The 19,145-nt window shown below is 58.7% G+C and overlaps 1 protein-coding gene across 1 annotated transcript in view; it reads right to left on the bottom strand.

Moving 5' to 3' along the window:
• The window catches only part of MYLK (myosin light chain kinase), a 206,873-nt gene that overhangs the window by 83,227 nt on the left and 104,501 nt on the right, over window positions 1–19,145 (bottom strand). The window contains 3 exon segments of the mRNA XM_056127583.1: window positions 4,325–4,574; window positions 5,558–5,755; window positions 7,088–7,228. Of these exon segments, the coding sequence (XP_055983558.1) occupies window positions 4,325–4,574; window positions 5,558–5,755; window positions 7,088–7,228 (589 nt within the window).

The following is a 19,145-nucleotide window of genomic DNA, read 5'->3' as shown; positions in this document are numbered from 1 at the left end:
CCCCCTAACACTCACCCTCCGCCCCCCTCACCGCTGCGTCCCCTTCCTCTGCTCCTGAAATGAAAATGCCCCAATCCTAAGTCTTGGGCCCAGAACTTCAGGTGAAACCTTTTCTGTTCGTTGTTTTTGTTTTTTGGGCCATATCCAGTGATGCTCAGGGCCTTCTCCTGGCTCTGCACTCAGCAATCACTCCTGGAGGTGCTTAAGGGACCCTAAGGGGTGCCTGGGATTGAAGTAGGGGCAGTCACATGCAAGGCCTACTTGCTGTACTATCTCTTGAACCCCAGATACAACTTTTTTTTTTTTTTTGGCTTTTTGGGTTACACACGGCAATGCCCATGCTTCTCACTCTGCACTCAGGAATTACTCCTGGCTGTGCTCAGGGACCATATGGGATGCCAGGGATTGAACCTGGGTGGGCCGCATGCAAGACAAACACCCTACCCGCTGTGCTCTCACTCCGTCTCCAGATAGAACTTTTTAAACTTCACAAGCCAACAAATACCTTCAGCCCTTCCTGCACATGGAATAGAAGGACTCTGGGATCTTCCAGCTGTTGTAAAAACAAACCCTGCAACCCCCCTGCAGGGTGCCCGCCTTTGGGTGTGGAGGGCCTTTGAGCAGAGCAGCCCCCTCCCCCAAGGCTGCCGTCTGCTGGGGTCCTGAGCTCCAAGGGTCCACATGGTCCCCTCAGAGCTCTGCCGGGTGCATTTTCCAGGCCAGGACTGAGGCTGGCGTGGGGGGAGGAGGTTCCTGCCAACAATGTGTGCTTCTCTAGCTGGCCCTGCACAGGTCCACTTGGCTGACCCTCTGGGGGCTGTGGGCGTCTTCCGGCTGCAGATGAGCCAAGCTGGGGGCTGCAGTCAGCACCCTTCTAAGGGCTGCAGTAACCCCGAGAGGCAAAGGGCAGGAAGCTGCGCAGACACTGTGTGGGGAGGGGGCAGGAGGGCTCTCACCCCAGTCACACAGTCCCTGCAGCACCGCCGTGGTGACCCCTGTGCAGGGAGCCGGGAGTTGGTCCAGGAGGCCGGCAGCGCCTCCCCTCCAAAAACAAAAGAGGCAAAGTTTAAGCCATTTTCCTAAACTCACTGAGCTCGGAAGCAGAGACAGGCGTCGAGACCTGGTCACAGTGGCCCAGTGGCACAGGGACACATGATGGGGGGGTGCCCTTGTGTGCTCCCCCCCCCATGTACACAGGCAGGCCTATGTTTGCCAACAGGGGTGAGTGCTTGGTGTCCCCACACAGACATCTGAGCCCCTCACTCTCCAGCCTGACTCTCCGGGGGTACCAGCAGCCCAGGGCGTGGAAAGATAGTTCTGGGCAGGGGTGGGTGGGAAGGGGCTCCTCTGTTGGGGCCCTCTCCTAACGGTGTTCAGGCTCTTGGGGGCTCACAGAACCTCACACTAGTGCTCACAAGCTCCCGGGCCACAGGGCGGACCGGCTTCTCAGCCCCCCCCCCCCCCCGCTCCCCCCCCCCCCCCCCCCGCACCATGCCCCAGGGCATAGTGTGGAACAGGAGACCAGGGTACCCCAGGGCCAGCTGTCCTGGAGCCCTTCTGGACAGGGGGCTGGGTTTCCCCGTCAGGAGCAGAATAAGGCCAAGAGGCGGAAGTTGGGAGCGGACAGAGCCCAGATGCCAGCCTCAACCCAGCCAGAGGGCCCGAGGCTCCGGGTGTTGGAATGCCCTGAGCCCCGAGCAGGTTGTCTTCTGTTCCATCTCCACCAGCCTCCAGGGGCAGGGGTGGGGGAGGGCACCAGGCGGCCTGAGCACCCCTCCAGGCCTCACCCCGTAGTATGTAGGGTCGACCGGGAGAAGCCAGGGTGCAGGGCTGGGGTGCCGCATGGATTCTGGGTAACTGATAGCCAGACCTTCAAGGCAAACCCTGGGCTTGCTCAGCATTACCCAGGGTCTGGTGTCAGGCCCATGGCCCCGGCTCCCCCACACTAAGTACCAAAACAGCTAAAATGGCCTCCAGAGCCCCGTTGGCTCCAGGCCCCCAGCCTCCCCATCCCAGCCTCCCACCCCAGAAGAGGCACCCCGTACAGGCCGGCAGCCCCCGCCTCACCGCCAGGCCCCCTCTTGGGTTCAAAGCCCTGACCCGAGTCCTCCCTGAATCATCATCCATCTCTGGAAGAAATTCCAGACGAAAAATTAGTTTAAAGAATGAATGTCCTGGCAACTATCAATCTCTCAAATATTTCAGCCTAAATTTTGGACCTGACTTTTAGACATTTCCCCCACTTTCGGTTAAAGATAAGAGGTGGGGAGGGGATGGGGTGGTGAAAACGACCCTCCAAGTGCCATTCCCCCGGCTTTCCCTTCCTAACCAGGGCAGTCCGAGCCGGCCCACCCCAATGCCTTCACACCCCCCACCCCCACCCCAACCACCCCATTCAGCCTTCCTCCTTGAAAGGCATTCTGCGCTGGCGCTGGGTCTGACTTCTGTCAGGAGCAAGGCTGGGGGAGGGGGTGGCAGGCCTGGCACACACCCCCAGGAGAAGTTTCCATGCCGTGCCTCTCCAGCGGGGACAGAGCCAGGGCAGGCCCACAGGAATGAAGAGGCTGTCTCTGGGGAGAGGACAGGGGCCAGGCTGGGTGGCAGGGCCCAGCACCAGCCCCTAGGTTCCAGCTTCCCCGGGCACGGGGCTGGGGCTGAGAAACAAGGAACAGACAGACGTGCGGCTATTCGCACGCAGAGCAGAAAGCTTCCCTCCGCCGTGAGCCTCTGGGTGGTCAGGAGAAGTCTGTGTCGGAGCCCGTGGTCCCCTCATTAAGGGAGGAGGCGGCTCCTTCTGGAAACCGCTAAGCTCTCTGACTGTCCCCAGCTGGCCCAGGCAGCCTGCCTGCGGGCCCTGCAGGCGTCCTCGGCCCGGGCGGCCGGGCCCTTTGGCCTGGCTCACTCTCGCCTCCTGGGCCCTGCTTGGCCCTCCAGGCGGCCACCACTCCTCGGCCAAGCCTCCATCCACCCTTCTTCCTCCTTCGAAATCCCACAGAAAGGCTTGTCTCCTTTACATGACCTGTCAGCTAGTCTGAGTCTGGACTAAACTCTAGCACTCCAACACGCATGAGCTCGATTCTCACAGACGACCGCGTCTGTCTGGGCCGGGGCAGAAGAGCTCAACTGCTTTTGACTCTGGAAGCAGGTTCGCCCTCATGATCAACAACTGGCTTGGGCATCAGGCAAAGGCCATGCCTGTGACCTGGGCGGACTGGCATGTGATTCAGGCGGACAGGCGCCACCAGCCCGCCTGCACCCGGCCGCATCTGCTGACCACACACGTGTCAGAGCACAGTGCGGTTCACCGAGCCTGGCCTGGATCAGCGGGGCATCCACAGACACCCAAGGAGTAACAACTTAAAAAAAAAAGAAGTAAAACCAATGCTAAGCCTCAAAGTGGTTTCTTTCTTCTTTTTCCTTTTTCTGGGGGGCTTTGGGGGCCATATCAGCTTACTCCTGGCTCTGTGCTAAGAATCACTCCTGTTGGTACTGGGGGACCAAACGCAGTGCCAGGGATCAAACCTGGGCCCTACCCACTGGACTCTCCAGTCCTGGAGTGGTTTCTGGTGCAGCAAGAGCTGACGGCCAGCCCGTGACTGGGTGGTGGCACGTGTTCTTCTTGGCTCTGACACGACACCTGTGACGGCCAGAGCCTGACCTGCCTGCAGCAGCCCCGTTGGGGAAATGAGGAGTCACAGCCCAGGGAGCGCCAGGCTTTGTGCAGGGGGTCCCACTGTGTTAGGCAGTCCCACTCTATGGCTGTGCTCACAGCAGCCCTGGGAGGTCCTTTGTCACCTGCACCCAGAGCTGGTGTGGGATGTTAAGAATCGGGGTTACCAGGGCCAGAGACATAGTAGAGGGGTAGGGAATTTGCCTTGCATGCAGCCAGCCCCGGTTTTGTCCTCAGCACCACACACGGTCCCCTGAGCACCTCCAGTCACACCCAGCAGTGCTCAGGGCTTACTCCTGACTTCTGTGCTCAGGAATCCCTCCTGGTGGGGGGCAGGGGACCATCTGTGGTGCCAGGGATCAGACCTGGGTTGGCCGCTGCCACCACCACCACGTACAGGCAAGTGCCGAAACTCCTGTACTCTCTAGCCCTTCACCTGCTTTTGAATCCATTGCCCCCTTAGTCTTCTTCAACCCAAGAAGGGGGAGCAAAAGCAGAGGCGACCACACGGGGCTCTGGAAGGGCACTCGGTGCTATGTGGAAGCAAGAGGGGAAGCAGCAAAGCCTGCCGGCAGCATGGCACCAATGCCCTTCCCGACAGCTGCTCAGCCCAGCCCTGGGGGAATTCTGGGGGGCGGGGGGCGGGAGCCTCACTTGAGCAGGATCTCGTACTGGCCGGCGAGCCAGGGCTGCGCGTTCTTGACAACCAGGGTGAACACGTCCTCGTTCTGCAGCACCTCGAAGTGGCCGGTGTCCTTGGCGAGGGGTTGGCCATCCCGGAGCCAGTGCACAGTGGGGAAGGGGTCGCCGGCGATGGCGCAGGAGATGAGGACGCTCTGGCCCAGGGAGGCTGTCACCGAGCGAGGCTTGCTGATGAACCAGGGCTGGGTGCCATCCTGGGGCTCTGCGAGGGGGCAGAGGGCAGCGCTTGGAGCGTGGGCATCCCTGCAGCCAGCAGGCAGGTGGGCTGGCCAGCTGCAGCAGCGGTCCGGAAGGCACACCCTTCTCCAGTTGGCCTGTCCCTGCTGCGCTGCGCCCAGAGGCCGGGCAGAGAGAGGCAGCCCTGCCGACCTCCAGCGCCTGCTCCTCACCGCTCCCTCTCAGATGCGGCACCCACGTGTCGTGTCTGTCTCTTGCTTTACGTGGGTTTGGCTGCTGCTCTTGACTGCGGCGACAAGCCGCCTAATGCAAACAGCAGACAACCCTCGCTGCCTGTGTGTGTATGTGGGGGGGGGGGTCTGGAAATGTTGCTACTATTACCTGGAGAAGCATGCTGGCACCCCCCAGATCCCCACAGACTCGAGGAGGAACAGGGAGCCCTTGGCAGGGGAGGGAGTGGGAGTGTTTTATGGGAGTCTCTGAGGCTTCATTCGCCTGAAGTTTTCGTGCTGTCCAGTTATTGGGCGTCTGACGTGATTTTTGTTCCCAGCACTGTGTGCAGGGGTGAGGTAACCCAGAGAAGGGAGGGAGGGAGCCCCACTCGCCCCCAGAGCTGGGGGTGGGATCTGGCCTCTGGGACCAAGGGGGCTGGAGTCCCGGGGGATGAATACAGCCCCAGGGGACTCTCAAATTGCTTTTAGGTTTTGGGGTGTGTGTGGGGGGATTGTGCCCTGATGTGCTCCTGGTTCACTCCTGGCTCTGTGCTCAGGGCTCATTCCTGGCTGTGCTTGGGGGAACCATCTGAGCTTCTGGGGATTCAAACCCAGTTTAGCCATGTGCCAGGCAAGCACCTTAGCCACTGTGCTATCTCTGGACCACCTTTCTGTTTCCTTGGGGTCCACTGTGGTGCCTAGGGGCGTCTTCCTGCCAGCTCGGGGCCAGGTGGCGCTGCGTGGGGTGGTGGTGGGGGGCTGCCCTGCTCCGCACCCACCCCCCTGCCCCGCACACCTTGCACTGTGAGCACGGCCTGGCTGCGGGCCTGCCCCACGCTGTTCCACGCCTCGCAGGTGTAGGTGCCCGTGTCCTCAGGGAACACCTCCTGGATGCAGAGGCTGTGCCGGGCGCCCTGCTGCTCGAAGTGGAAGTCCTCCGACTCCTGGATCTCCTTCCCGTCGTGCAGCCAGAGCACCTCCGGGGTGGGGTTCCCTGAAAGGGGAGGGCGGGTGCAGGCTGGTCAGGCAGGGCCTGGGCTCCGCTCAGATACCCTCGCACACCCAGCCCCCAGCCTTGCTGGAGGGCCGGTCAGCACCATGCTCGTCACCTGCTAGAGCCGCATCTGGCAGGAAAAAGCCCCGAGGCTGCTCCTCGTAAGGATCATTGATGAGAAACAGATTTGGGGAGCTGGTTTCCAAATGAGAGTATGTGTCCCGCTGACACTACGTGGGGGCTGGACCCTCATGTGGGACGCGAGTGTGTGGGGCTCTACGCTCCTCACCCTGTGCCCCTCTGGCTGCACAGAGGACCATGAGGTCACTCCCCTGTCGGTGTCTGATAGGATGAAGCAGCATTTCACGTTGCTGCAGACATGGCCCCGGGGGAATGGAGGGGTCCAGCTTGCGGGATCTACGGGCAGAGAGCGGCCCCGCTGGGGGTCACTGTTAACTAACTTCGTTCCAGTGGCTCCCTGTGATTTGCTGAGGTGTGAGCAGTGGCCCCTGGGGGTTCCCAAGCCTCAGTGTCCTGGCTCCTGTGCCACAGGTACTAGGTGTGCATGAGGCCATATGGCCTGTGCTCCCTGGGGCTGTCCAGTCCCTGGAGCCTGGGCGGAGTGTCTGAGCAGCTCCGTGTGAGTGGCCGGGGAGGAATGGGCAGGAGACTGCCCACAGCTGCGGGAGCTCCTCCAGGCCCTGAGATGGGCCTCCAAACCCTCTCCCCCAGCTCATCTCTCCTGTCTCAGCGCAGGAGGAACTGAACTCGGAGGAAATACAACCCGCAGACAGGGGCTGATCGCCACCAGGAAGCATGTGGGCATGACCGGGAACCTCTTTCCTGCTCCGGCAAGCGCTGGGTGGTCGAAGGGCAGGAGTCGGCAGGGCGGGGACTGGCCTGGCCGCACGTGGGTGCCGCAGGCTCTGCTACCCGTTCACCTTAAGCCTGGACATAGGGACGGCCGGGAAGGTCTGGTGGGCGGAGAGTCCTCAGCACATGCGGTTCGGGGCCTGTTTGTGCCTCTAGGTGCCCAGCATCGGTGCCCGAGCTCAGTGCCACCTGGAAGCACTGACCACCCCATCCCTGCCTGTCACCGGGTGGGGGTTGCTCGGTCATCACAGGAAGCAACAAAGCAAGAGGGAGGGGCTCCCCCAGCGCCTCTGCCCCCTCGCCCCCTGGCCCCAGTCACCTTTCCTCATGCCATGGGCCTCAGGACAGGGAACCATGCCCAGGAGGCTGCCAGGATCAAAGCCCTGTTCCCCTGAGGGCACGTCTTTGTGGGCGTTGTGGGTCACACCCAGGCACCCCCCCAACCCCGCACACACGCACCTGACACCCGCACTGTCATGGTCACCGGACTCCCATCCATCACGCGGAGGTCCGAGAGACCTTGCAGGAAGCAGGGCGCGGCGGCGGACTTCCTGGGAGCTGCGGGCGGGAGGGACTCCCTCTTGGCCTGCCTCTTCTTCTCTGGGGGCAGAGGGCAGAGTGCGGCTGAGTGGGCTCCCGAGACCCCCGTGCTCACAGAGAGCAGGGCCACGGGAGGCCCCAGAGGCCCCTGGGGACAAGGCCCATGCAGGGACAAGAACCCGAGTTCTGGGAGCCTGATGAAGCTTTCCTCCTGGAACCCTAGTGCTCTGCGTGGGTGACAGACGCACATGGTACACGGGGCAGGAGAGCAGCGGAATTCTCCCCCTGCCGGCCCCGCCCGGCACCTCTCCCTGGAGGCAGCCCCACGTTACGTTTCTGATTCCTCTTGGTCTGTGTGTGTGATTCACAAGAGAAGAGCCTTCCCCTGCCATTTCTTTAAGAAAACGACCACTGGGGCCTGAGCGGTAGGATGGCAGGGAGGGCATTTGCCTTGCATATGGCCACCCGGGTTCAGTCCCCGGCATCCCATATGGTGCACTTAGCACCGCCCGGAGTAATTCCTGAGCACAGAGCCAGGAGTAACCCCTGAGCATCGCCAGGTGTGGCCCCAAAACAAAACAAAATGAAAGATGACTGGTGGGGGAGGAAGCCGACAGTGGCTTACGGTGCTCAGTGCACGCTGAACATGCGGGATCTCCAGGTGAGTCCCTGGCACCACACAGTCTCTAAGTGATCCCCAAGAACAGAGCTTACGAGTAGCCCTGGATCACTGCTGGGTGTAACCCCCACTACACCCACCGCCTGGACAATAAATGATCAGCCAAAGGGGAAGAGCCAAAGAGAAGAAATGACACATACTCCACACCAACGTTCCTCCAACGTGGCCCTGGAATAATGGGGGGGGGGGCGGGCGGCGGAGGGCAGTAGCCTTGAGTGCAACGGGGGCAGGTGTCTTTGCTCAAGGGAGGCTTTCGGGGTAGCACTGAGTGATTCCCCCCACCCCCGAAAACGGGTGGCAGGTAAGTCAGCGGGAAGGAGCCACAGGATGGCTTTGCCTTCATTTGGCCATGCCCCTTGCTACTGCTCCAGTGGGAGGCAGCAGGGCCCCCTCCCTCCTGGTGAGAGATGCTCCGTTGCACAGACATGGTGCTTGTGAGATGCCCCGTGTGAAAGGAAGAGGGGCCGCCTCCCTGAGCAGCAGTGTGGTGAGGCCTTGGCGTGAGGGAAATCCACGATGCCACAGGCCCAATGTCGGGGTGTGTAAAGTGACAATAAGCCTCGTGGAAGTGCGTTCTGAACAGTTTCTGAAAATGGCAAGCACACCCTTCCCAAGGCCAGTCACTCTTCCCCGGAGAAGCACATCTCCAAATCAAGCCATACACCTGCACAAACATTCCAAGCACCGTATCAACTCACAACCCCTGCACAACACCCTCATGCCCATTGGACAGTGGGTGGCCCGGCCACATGGCACAGCCCCTCAGAATAAAAAGGAACAGACCCACGAGCACCCCAGTGGCAGGTCTTGTGGCTCAAAACTTCTGCATGAGAGGAGTCAGTCGAAGGACTCATCCACCATGGGTTGCGGATTGCCCCAGAGTGAGTGGACTCTACAGGGCCCAGGGAGACAGAAGAAACTAGAAGAAACTATTCTCTAAAAAAAATTCTTTTTTGGTTTTGGGGTGACACCTGGCGATGCTCAGATCTTATTCCAGCTTTGTACTTAGGAATCAGTCCTGATGGGACGTGGGGACTGTATGAGATGCTGGGGATCGATCCTGGGTCAGCTGCGTACAAGGCAAGTAAGTGCCTCACTCCCTGGAACAGCCGTGAAGGTTTGGTGGGTAAAGACTTTTAACGAAGCACCTTAGGCTGATGTGGTCTTGTGCACATCAACATTCTCTTACTAAACACAATGGGGCAGGGAGCATGCCAGGGAGCAGGAGGGGAAATGGGAGCATCTTTCTGGGCTCAGGGGAGGGTGCCCTCACGCTCAGCTCCTAGGGAGACAGGCAGGGCCAGGCCGGGCGCTCCAGGGAATCCCCATGCTCGGTCTGCACCTGCCCCTGGAGGTGTGGCTGTGGTACATGTCTCACCGGGACAGACAGCCCCTCCATTACCCTCCTCTCCTCCTGCCCGTCACTGTCAACCAGCTGCTTTTAGCCTTTCAGTGAATACCTTCCTGCTTTTGAGCAGTATATATACATACATACATATATATATATATATACATATACATATATATCACTGTCGCTGTCCTCCCATTGTTCATCGATTTTCTCAAGTGGGCCTAGTAACGTCTCCATTGTGAGACTTTGTTGTTACTGTGTTTAGCATATCGAATACGTCACGGGGAGCTTGCTAGCCTTTGCCGTGTGGGCGAGATACTCTCGGTAGCTTGCTGGGCTATCTGAGAGGGGCGGAGGAATCGAACTCAGGTCGGGCATGCTGGCCACTTGCAAGGCAAATGACCTACCTGCTATGCTATCGCTCCAGCCCACATATATATATATATATATGTATATATATACATATATGTGTATATATATATGTAGTTTCAATTTTTGGGCCATATCTGGCATGCTCAGGCTCGCTCGCTTTGCACTCAGTCATGACTCCTGGTGGGGTTCCGAGGGCCATATGTGATGCTGGTGCTGGGGACTGAACCCAGGCCAGCCGCATATGAAACAGAAGGCCATCCTGTCGCTACCTGCTAAATCCTTAGCACCTGCCTTGGCTCGGGTGAGGAGGCAGGGTTGGAGGTGGTAGCACAGCTCTCGCTTAAACCCCAGGTGTTGGGAGTAAGGCACCCTGGCATTTGGGGTTCTGAGCACGGGCTCACGAGTACCAGATCACCTACAGGAAGCCTGGCACCCCACTTCAGGTGTGGGGGGGCACATTCCCAGGTATTCTGCAGACCCGAGAAAGGCTAGCCTGGAGTTTGCCATGGAAAGTTCCTTCTTCCTTGGAGGCTGGGGGAGGCTCCCCTATGCTCTATTCAACCTGGCAGGCAGATCTGGCAATTGTGGGCTGGGCGTGGCGGGGCTCTGGGGCCACCGGGGCTACACGTGCACGGCTGGGACCCGCTCAAAGCCTCACACGGGAGATGAGGCCACAGCCCCAGAGTCCCCTCCCAGCTCCAGTGCCTGAAGGGTCACTTTGGTCTTCAGCACTTTGAATTTTTATTAAATTTCATTTTTAAATTTAGGCACCATAATTTACTGCTCCTGCTAGGGCTCTGTGCACGCAGCGACGCAACAGCACACCCCCACACCAGAGTGCACGCCCCCCCCAGCCCCTCCCTCACCACGGTGAGCCCAGTTCTGTAGACCAGTCTGAGGTTCTGTTGTCCTTGGCCGTCTGTTGCTGCCTCACTAGCTTCTTTATAGCCTATATAAATAGATTCTTCTATTTCTGTCCCTCTCCTTCTAGCTGGCCTCACTCAGCATGGAACTCTCCAGATTCACCTGCATGGCAGCCAGCTGCATGCTTCTGTCTTTTCTGATAGCCACGTGGTATTCTGCTGTGCAGATGTACCATAGTTTCCCGATTCAGTCATCTGATTTTGGACCCTTGAATTGTTTACAGATTTGGGGCCACTGTGAGTGCAGCATTGCAAGTGTCTTTTCTGAATAAAGTGTTTTGGTCCCTGGGATAGACTTGATATCTGGTAATATCACTCATCTGGGGTTATTTTGGTTAATATCCGAGATACATAAAGCAAAACCGAACAATAGCAAACCCCAACAAGTAAGCCCATCCCCAAAGGGGGAGAACAGATGAACAGAAACGTCCTCAAAGAAGACATAAGGAGGGTCAAGAAGTGGATGAGAAAACTGCTCGAATCGCTTGTCACCAGGGACACGCAAATCAACACAACGCAGATGCCACCTCACCGCAGGGAGACTGGCACACGTCACAAAGAACGAAAACAACCAGCGCTGGCAAGGATGCGCAGGAAAGAAGCCCTCATGCAGGCTTGCCTCATGGGAATGCCTTGCTGGAGAACAATCCAGCACTCCTCAACTAAGACTCGAGCTTCTAGCGAGCGGCCCCTGAGTTTTTACCTGTGGAAGTGAAAACAAAGAGGGGGCTCGTCCCAGGGCAGGGTGGGCAGGGCCTGGAAAGGCCTCTTGATGCAGGAGCCCCCACCCTCAGCTGCAGAACTAAAGGAGCAGCCTGGGGCAGGTGGGTGACTGCACCGGGAAGGATGGTGAGCTCCGGGACCCTTGTGCACTGCTCCCAGCCCCCCCGACACACACACTGCCTTCGGACAGGGAGGCGTCCCGGTGGTCTTGGCCTGGTGGGTGCCACAGGAGCGGGCTGGGGTGGGGGCAGCGCGGCAGACTCAGCCCTAGCTGCCTGGCTGCCGTGGCCGGGAAGGCTGGCCGCCTCGGGAGAGTTGAGGAATTTCCTGTCTCACACTCAATGAGAAGCTCCAGGACAAAATGTTTCTCTTTTCCAGATTCCTCCGTTCCCGCCTCCCTGGCCGGGCCAGCAGTGCCCGGCTTCCCAGATGGCCGTTTCCTGGGGCTGCCCACTCCTCACCCGGACCTTGGCCTGCAAGTGGGCGGTGCTGCCCTTTCCCGCCCCCCCACCCTGGGGACGCTGCTGCAAGTGCAGATAAGACACATCCCTGGCGTGGATACTGCCTGCAGAGGGCAGCCCCGGGGTCTCCGGCAGCCTCGGGAAATCCTGGATCTGACTGTCACTTCCTCCATGGCGTGAGCATGCATGTGCCAGCGTGTTGGTGTGTATTAGCGCTGTCACTGCATTTGGCGTGTTTTTGAAGAGCTGACCCATGAAAGTGCTTTGTAGGATCCTCTGGTGTCTCACCTGTGCCCTCAGTGGGCTGGTCAGCAGGAAAAGGCTGGGACTGGGCCCTGGCCTGACCATGGCAGAACCCCATGCAAGGGACCCCTGATGTGTTGTTCTAAGGATCCCAGACAGTCTAAATTGGGAGCAAGCTTTCCCTCGCTTCCACCCTTGCAGGCGTGAGAGAGAGAGACGCCGGGCAGAGCTGGAGGGAACAGCCAAGGTGGTCTCTCTCTGGGGTCCAGCGCTGACCTTGGTCTTTCCTCCCCAGCAGGGACTGCAGGCATGAGGGAGGAACGCGCTGACAGGGGGAGGCACGGGGCAAACCTGCTCAGACCTGTGGTCTGGGGTCGTGCTCGCCTCGAGGGAGTGTGAATCCAGACCAGCAAATGCCTGAGACACCTGGTCTTCTTCTGGGGTGGGGGAGAAGCCAATGGCCTTGCAGTCTGGGAGGGGCGGAACAGCCGGGCAGATCCCAGTGTGCGGCCACTGGTCTTAAGGAGGACAAGAAAAGTCGCCTCAGCTCCAACCCCGGCCCACCGCAGGGAGAGCCGGGCCGGGCTGAGGGAGTGGCGTGGAGCACCGCTGCCCTGGCTGCATGGAGGGGACAGTTTCCCAGGGGGACCCGGTGAAGCCCCCCGGGACAGACTCACTGCTGGCCTGTCACCTGGGTCCTTACAAGGGAGACAGAGCTAAAGTCGAGCAGGCATGGCCAGGAATAAGATGTGCATGTAGCGTGTATGGTGTGCGTGTGTGCGTGTGTGCATGCGTGTGTGCATGCGTGCAGATCTCATTTAATTCCAAAGCCCAGCAACTCACTTGGGTGCATCTGCAGCCATCAGCACTCACCAGATTTTATCTGTGGGGTTCTCTTTTGGGGGCGGGAGGTTTCATACCTGGCTATACTCAGGGCTATTCCCAGCTGCTCTGTATTTACTGGGTGCTCCCCGTAGAGCTGGGGGGTGCCCAGAGGCAACAGTGTGTGGTGCCACTGGAAGCCGGACCTTCTGTGCGCACAGCATAACCTCAAGCCTGAGCCTCGTCTGGCCCCACACACCAGTTCCTCGGTGCTCTTTCTCATGTGGACTGGAGCAAAGAGGGAGAGACAGACGGCGCATGGCCTCAAGCCACAGGAAATGCCCCAGGCAAACTCCTGTTTGATGCATCACTATGGTGGGGACTTGGGAGGAGGGCCCTTCTGCATGCTTGTGATGTCTCTACTGCTGAGTCCTCCAGGTCCTTATTTACCCTAAGCCCCACTCCTCTCTGCTGCTGATAATCCGGCTGTCAGTATGCTGTGAGACTGATGTGTATTGGCGGCATCAGTAGTGGTGCATGATGAACACGCGAACACGCGCGGCGTCTAGATGGTTCATAGAAACACTGTGGGATCAGCGGGAGCCATGTCCAGCACCCACAAGGAGCATGCAGACCAAGGCTTTGCGCCTCTCCTCGCCCAACCACCCCTCTGATGGGGCAGACGCAGCCCCACCTGAGACGCCAGCAGATGCAGTGGCCTCTTGACGACGACACTGGGCGGGAATTCATACCCTGGCCACCCTGGAGATAGCATCAGAGCCAGACTCTCCGACAAGGCTCAGTCCTTCACCAAGGGGTCCCTTGGCTCCCCACTGGACAGCAGGCAGTGAGGCTGGGGGCCCAGAGGCAGAGCAGGCCCTTCCTGTGACCTGGAGGCTGTCCCGGCTCTACAGGGCTGGACTAAGTCCCCTTGGGTCTCCCGTGGCTGTGCCTTGTATGGCTCTGCCGATTTGGCCCTGGAAGGCCTCTGTGCTAGGATCTGGGGGGACTGGGCCTTTGTTCTAAGGGCCTAGGAGTAAAGCTTTGATGTGAACTTCTAGGGCTGCAGAAGTTGCTCAAGTGCATGGGTGAAACCCTGGGGTCCATCTAGGGTCCATCCCCACGCTGCAACCCCAAGGTACCACCCCACCACCAAGCAAGTGGACTGATGTGTGGCCCTGAGCCTGGGCCGCTGGTCCATGGATGTCCATCCCTGGTTCACTCCATCCCTACGCCGAGAGACGGGGGAGACGAGAGCTACGGCTGGGAGCGCTTAGAAAAGCACTTGGTAGACAGGAAGGACGATGCCAGTGGGCCAGGCCGCCTTGAGAAGGAACACGGGGAGAGTCGAGTCGGGAGTAGGGGGTCAGGAGACATTTGTTCCTTGGCCACTCGTGGCAGAGCTCTGCCTGGCATGGGCTGACAGTGCCCGCGTCAGTGGTACTCAGGGGCTTGGGGTGCCCAGGATGGAACTCAGGGCCCTGAACACACTAAGCATGTGCTCTGCCCCCTGGAGCCCCACCGCACAGCCCCTTCTATTCTGTTTTGATGCATCACTATGGTGGGTACTTGGGAGGAGGGCCCTTATGCATGCTTGTGATTTCTCTACTACTGAGTCCTCCAGGTCCTTATTTATTATTGTGCAGTGTCAGGGATGAAGCTGGGTCCAACAGCACGCAAGGCTTAACCTTCTAGTTAAGGCTTAACCATGCAAAGCTTAACAACTTAATCCTGAAGTAAATCTCTGGCCCAGAAATTGTTTTCAGACAGTTGCTGGTTCCAAACTTGAGCATGAAGTGCTTGCTCTATTGAAGCGAAAGCATCCAACAAACGCCACCTCAGGGCCCACGTCTCGGAGAGGGAAGGGTAGGGTAGCGGCTCCTACAGACTGGATGAGCCTCCACGGGGAGGGGTGCATGGGTCCGTGAACTGCACAGGCTGGCTTTTCTAACAAATTCAATTTTTCTCATTTCGGAGCAAGGTTTCTCATGACAAGCACTAACTTGCTGGGTTGGACCGAGGTGCAGAGCACATGCAGGGTGTTGGGGAGGGGCTGGGCCCAGCCTCCATACTGCACAGCACACTGTGGCCTGCACCTCGAGAACCACCAGGGATGGCCCTGCTGGCTCCCTGAGCACCCCAGGGAGCAGCCTGGAGTCTGCAAGATCATCATCTAGTAAAGCCCCAAAACCACTCATGGGGGTGGTTTGGGTTTCAGACACTTCTGAGAGCTGGTCTGGACCCATCAGTACATCTCGGGATTTCACATTTCTTTTGTCGGTGGGGTTGGGACACACCCAGTAGTGTTGGGGTGTGGTCTCGGGGGACCTCACAGTACTGGGGACTGAATCTAGCCCCCCATCCCCACGCAATGCATGAACCCTGGTCCTTTGAGCCATCTCTCCAGCCCGCTCATACTACATTTGGGAAAGGGCTGCTTGAGTCAAATATCCACACAACAGGTGTGGTTTGTAGCTTTTTTTTTTTTTTAACTTTTTTTGGTTGGTTGGTTTGATGGTGGGCCACACCCAGGAGTGCCCAGGGCTGTTCCTGGCCATGCTTAGGGGACCTTATGTGGTTCTGGGATTTGCTGGAGGGTCACAACTGCCGAGCCGAGCCGCAGCAAGGCAAATGCCCCCTCACTTCCTGTGCTTCCCCTCAGGCCTTCGGCCCGCCTCTCGCCTCTCGCCTCTCGCCTCTCGCCTGCTCCAGCTCTTGTCCCGGAACTGGCTGGGGCCTAGACTCCTCAGCTGGCGCTACGGCGCCTCTTCCCTCACGTGCCCCTCCTTCCCTTCCTGTGGGGTTAGTGGCAAGAGCAACTGTGGATTTCTCCTTAGAAGCATCTGCCCACCGGCCGACGTGCAGCTCAGACCCCTGCGCTTAGGGGTCCAGATGCCTGTGAGACACGGAGTAGATTCATTTGCAAACGGCTTTCTGCAGGCTCCTGGCTCATCCTAAGCTCGTTGCAGACAAAACCCCAAATTCGTGGAATATTCTATTTAAAGAGCTTAACACATTGAGCCATGAGTGGTGCCAGCATCACCGTGTTAAACTGATGACATGGACGTGGAAAACAGACAAAAGTCGGTAAGAAACAGTCCGTCACTTCTTGAGCTCCCATCAGGACCTGGCCCTGGGGGACCTGGCTCAGAGACGTCACAGCCCCAGGCACTGAACTCCCTGGCTCAGTCTCCCCAGGTGAGAACGCAGGTGGGGTGCCCTCATACAACATCTCAAGCACACGCACCAGCACGTGTACACAAACACTAAACACACGTGTGTACACATATGTGCACACACGCACATGCACACACATGCATACACACACATGCACAGGCACGTGCACGCATATGCACACACATGCACAGACATGCACACACACACGCGCGCGCACACACTCACACACACACACAGATTCCTTGAATATGAATCTTTGGCAGGGACTGGGAGTAGTGGGATGGAAAATGTCTTTATCTCTGATCTGAAGGTTTTCCTTCTGCTCCGAAGCTGGGTTCCTGTGCTTGGTCCCTACCACGCACAAGGCCGTCCCAACTGCACACTGGATTCTCTCCCAGCCCTGGCCCCATAAATCATCCACCAAAGGGAGGTTCTGGAAGCACCGCTGGGCCTCATGCTTCCCTTTATTTGGTGCTCGAAGCCCAGCCAGCCTCCGGGCAGAGACCTCAGGGCAGTCCAGGCCGTTGCCCGGACAGGGCTCATCGAGGGAAGGTCAGCTTCACCCAGGGCGGTGAGCCTCGCACACTGACGCAGGGCTGCAGCCCTGGGCCCGTCTCCCCGCTCCTCCAAGGAAGCCTGGCTGACGAAGAGCTGTAAAGGTCCTTTTCCCTCCGGGGTGGGCGCTCTCCAGTTCCCTGCCCCGTGACCGGGGTGGCAGAGACGCAGCAGGGATCACTGCCAGCCCTTCCTCCTGCCAGCGCCCCTGAGGGGCCTGAAATGTGCTCCCCACTGCCAGCTGAGCTCACATCACACTGGCCATTGGTGGCGGGAGAGACGGGTTGAGGGACTAGCACACACGCTTCCCCGCAGGAGCCAGGACCCAAGCCCAGCACCACATGAACTCCTGAGCACCACCGGGAGTGACCCTGCCCAACAGCCCTGGGGTGGCCCCTGAGCATCGATAGCCCTGACCCCCCCAAAGCAAACCAGAAATTAATAACACCAGACACGTTTTGCCATTAGGAACCCAAAGCTGAAATTCTTTGGGGCACTGCTGAGCCTGGACACCAGCCAACTGGCAGTTGGCAGCCCCAGGATGGGCTGCCCAAGTGGACAGTGAGACTGTCACTGTCCTGTGAGTAAAGTGAGCGTCCCGTTCAGGTCCGGAACGTGTCCACACATTACTGAGCACCTCTGGGGCCTGGGCAAACAATCTGCTATATTCCACCCACGAAAGAACAAGACAGGATATGAAACAGTTAAACAGCTCCTTGCCTGCCTTCTTAGAATTTAAAAGACAGTCACAAGCTTGGGGGCTGGAGCAATAGCACAGCGGGCAGAGTGTTCGTTCGCCTTGCCTTGCACGCAGCCATCCCGGGTTCGAATCCCAGCATACCATAGATATGGTCCCCTGAGCACCACCAGGGGTAATTCCTGAGTGCAGAGCCAGGAGTAACCCCTGTGCATCGCCAGGTGTGACCCAAAAAGCAAAAAAAAAAAAAAAAGAAAGAAAAGACATTCATATGCTTTGGGTAGACTGACGTCAAAAAATAAAAATAAAATAGATACTCTGGGTCTGTGTCCGGCTCCGACGCGTGTCCCTGGCCTCCTCGGCAGGGCTGCAGGGGGTCTGCAGCTGCAATGACCCCGCCACCTGAAGCTCACCTAGAAACACATGATTCTCCTGAAGCCTTTTCATCACTGGGTAAACAACAGACTCTGCTGAACCGCTATTTGTTTGGGGGCCTTCGCTCAGATCAGGCCTGGCGCGTGCCCAGTGCAGGGTTCCCGAGCCCCTTTGTTTCTCTGTAAGGCCGCATGCTGTGCCCTGAGCCCAACAGGGCTGGCGTGGGCTGGGGGCCTCAGCACTTTAGGGAGGGATGAGAAACTATGGCGAAGTGGGTGCAATTAGCAGGTTAATAAATCAAGTCACTTAAGAATGTCAGCCTTGAAAAGATACCCCAGGGGCAGATAAATCCCAATATTCCAGCCTAAGGAAGTGCACCCCACGGCCCCTCCTCCAAGGATTCAGTCCAAGGGCAGTGAAATATTTATTGTGGTTTAGATCTCCCTGGAAGCTGCAGGAATTTGAATAAATCATCCTTTGGGGCCCATGCTAGGTCAGGAGAGAGGGTATTTGTCACCCGGTGAACTATGAGGTTTGTGTGTGTGTTGGGGGGGGGGTTTGTTTTTCTCATGTGGGAGGAACAAAGAAATATTTTGGAGGGACTCAAGAATATGGGTGTTTGGGGTCAGAGCTGTAGCACAGCGGGGAGGCTGTTTGCCTTGCACAGGGCTGACCCGGGTTCAATCCCCGGCATCCCATATGGTGCCCCAAGCACTGCCAGGAGTGATCCCTGAGCACAGACCCAGGAGTAACCCCTGAGCATTCCTGGGTGTGACCCAAAAAGAAAAGAAAAAGGAATACGGGTGTTCCCTGCACAGCCCAGCGAGGGCCCCCACCAAGGAGGGAGGAGGGAGAAGCACCCCAGCTCTGCCCCTGAGCCCATGCTGGGGCTGGGGCGGGAGGGGCAGGCCCCCGTTTCCCTTCGAGGAGGCAGAAGCCAGGCACTGCCCTCAAGGGAGGGCAGGACACGCCGCCAGCTTCCCCCAGCGCTGTGATGGCTGCTCCCTGGTCTGGCCACCTGGCCATCCCGGTGCTTACACAGGCTGGACGGTCCCGGCCTTACGGCCTGGCTGGGCTGAAGGCCTCCAGTCCTCTTGTCCTGGCTACCCGGTCCTGCCCTTACTGAGGTGTGTTCCCCCCTCCCTCAACTACAAAAGCTTCCCTTGCACCTGTCCCTGCTGTCACTCGGGCCCTCAGGGCCACCCCCGGCGTGCTCAGGGAGCGGGCAGTGTACCCCCCCACCTAGGCCGGTGCCCCACAGCCACCCCCCACCCTACCCCCGCTCTCTCTTAGATGCAACCAAGCGTGGATTATTGCCCATCCCCATGTCCGACGGAAAGGCAGGAGGGCAGGATAAGGGCCCCTCTCGTGCCTGGTCACTGCAGTGTCTGCAGAGCTCTGCTGCCACATAGTTGGCGATGTAGGAGAATCCCCCAACAGTGCTCACAGAGACTTGACCAGCACGTCACCTTGGCTGGTGAGTGAGGGTCGGGGGAGGAGGCCCGTTGGGTCTCAAGAAAAAAACCGTTGTGTATGTGGCAGGCACAGATTCCCCTCCTAGAACCGCATGGTCCCCCAAGAGCTGCCCAAAAAGAGAAT

Source organism: Sorex fumeus, unplaced genomic scaffold (genome assembly GCF_029834395.1).
Source record: "Sorex fumeus unplaced genomic scaffold, SorFum_2.1 ptg000063l, whole genome shotgun sequence".
NCBI classification, from domain to species: Eukaryota; Metazoa; Chordata; class Mammalia; order Eulipotyphla; family Soricidae; genus Sorex; species Sorex fumeus.
Note: the sequence above shows the minus strand (reverse complement) of the source record. Positions and strands in the feature narration are given on the sequence as shown.